The sequence below is a fragment of the Mandrillus leucophaeus genome, unplaced genomic scaffold (assembly GCF_000951045.1).
Source record: "Mandrillus leucophaeus isolate KB7577 unplaced genomic scaffold, Mleu.le_1.0 Scaffold7, whole genome shotgun sequence".
NCBI lineage: Eukaryota > Metazoa > Chordata > Mammalia > Primates > Cercopithecidae > Mandrillus > Mandrillus leucophaeus.
This window is the reverse complement of record NW_012107585.1, coordinates 6,853,264-6,854,517: the sequence shown is the minus strand read 5'-3', so window position 1 is coordinate 6,854,517 and position 1,254 is coordinate 6,853,264. Positions and strand designations below refer to the sequence as shown.

General features: G+C 37.6%; 1 protein-coding gene across 3 annotated transcripts in view; it reads left to right on the top strand.

The window, feature by feature from the left end:
• ANAPC5 (anaphase promoting complex subunit 5) overlaps positions 1 to 1,254 on the top strand; it is a 50,857-nt gene that overhangs the window by 16,902 nt on the left and 32,701 nt on the right. For all 3 annotated transcript variants that reach the window (XM_011964437.1, XM_011964436.1, XM_011964435.1), the window contains exon 5: positions 766 to 832. In XM_011964437.1, the coding sequence (XP_011819827.1) occupies positions 766 to 832 (67 nt within the window). The remainder of the gene's footprint in view (positions 1 to 765; positions 833 to 1,254) is intronic.

Genomic DNA, 1,254 nt, shown 5'->3' with positions numbered 1-1,254 from the left:
TTTTTGAGATGGAGTCTTGCTCTGCCGCCAGGCTGGAGTGCAGTGGTGTGATCTTGGCTCACTGCAACCTCCGCCTGCCAGGTTCAAATGATTCTCCTGCCTCAGCCTTCTAAGTAGCTGGGACTACAAGCACACACCACCATGCCTGGCTAATTTTTTGTATTTTAGTAGAGATGGAATTTCACCATGTTAGTCAGGATTGTCTTGATCGCTTGACCTTGTGATCCACCTGCCTCGGCCTCCCAAAGTGCTGGGATTACAGGCGTGAGCCACTGCACTTGGTCTACTCTGTGTTTTCTTCTAAGAGTTTTTAGTTTTTTTAATTTAAAAATGTACTATTTATTTTTTATTACTAGCAGGTGGAAGGAAGATCTTCTAAGAGTTTTATAGTTTTTGGCCTCACATTGAGGTCTTTGAGTCTTTGTGAGTTAATTTTTGTTTATGGTATTAGATAAGGACTCACCATCATTCCTTTGCATGTGGATGTGCAGTTTTCCCAGCATCACTGGTTGGAAAGGCTGTCCTTTCCCTATCAAATGGTCTTGTCGCTGTTGCCAAAAACCATTTGACCGTGCATGCCAGGGCTTCTTTCTGGGCTCACTGCATTGATCTCAACATCACTTTTTAAGTTTTTCTTTCCTAGTTCTGAGGAGAGAATTAAATTTTTTGAACTCTTTTGATACAAGAATCCATTTGATTTTATAAATGTTATCATTTTCACTTACGTATAATTCTTTACTATTTTTGTTTTTTTATTTTTTCCAGAGAAGAGGAGGTATCTTGCAGTGGGCCTCTGTCCCAAAAACAAGCAGAATTTTTTCTTTCTCAACAGGTATGTGAATTCTGTAGTTTATCATGAACTTCTGTTTTAGTCCTGTGATGTGTGTCATGGCATAGGCCCGTTATGTGCATAGGTTTGTTAGTGAATCTGTGTCAGCCTTTACTCTTGGTCCCCTCTGCTTCACTAACGAAGCACTTGTAACTCTGTGCCCTTTCCTATTTTGTGTGTGATTTTATTTTTCTATTAAAGTTATAATCAAGGTTCATTTAGTAATGGTATGTGACTAACAGCCTAAAACCCTGTGGTTTAAAAGACTTGCTTCCCTTCTCTCAACATTTTATTATAGACATTTGCAAACGTAAAGAGAGCCTGAAAAGCAGTGTATGTAATTACCCATACCTATTACCTTGATTCTACAATTAATATTTCTGTTTTATTTATTTATTTATTTAATTTTTTATTTATTTATGTTT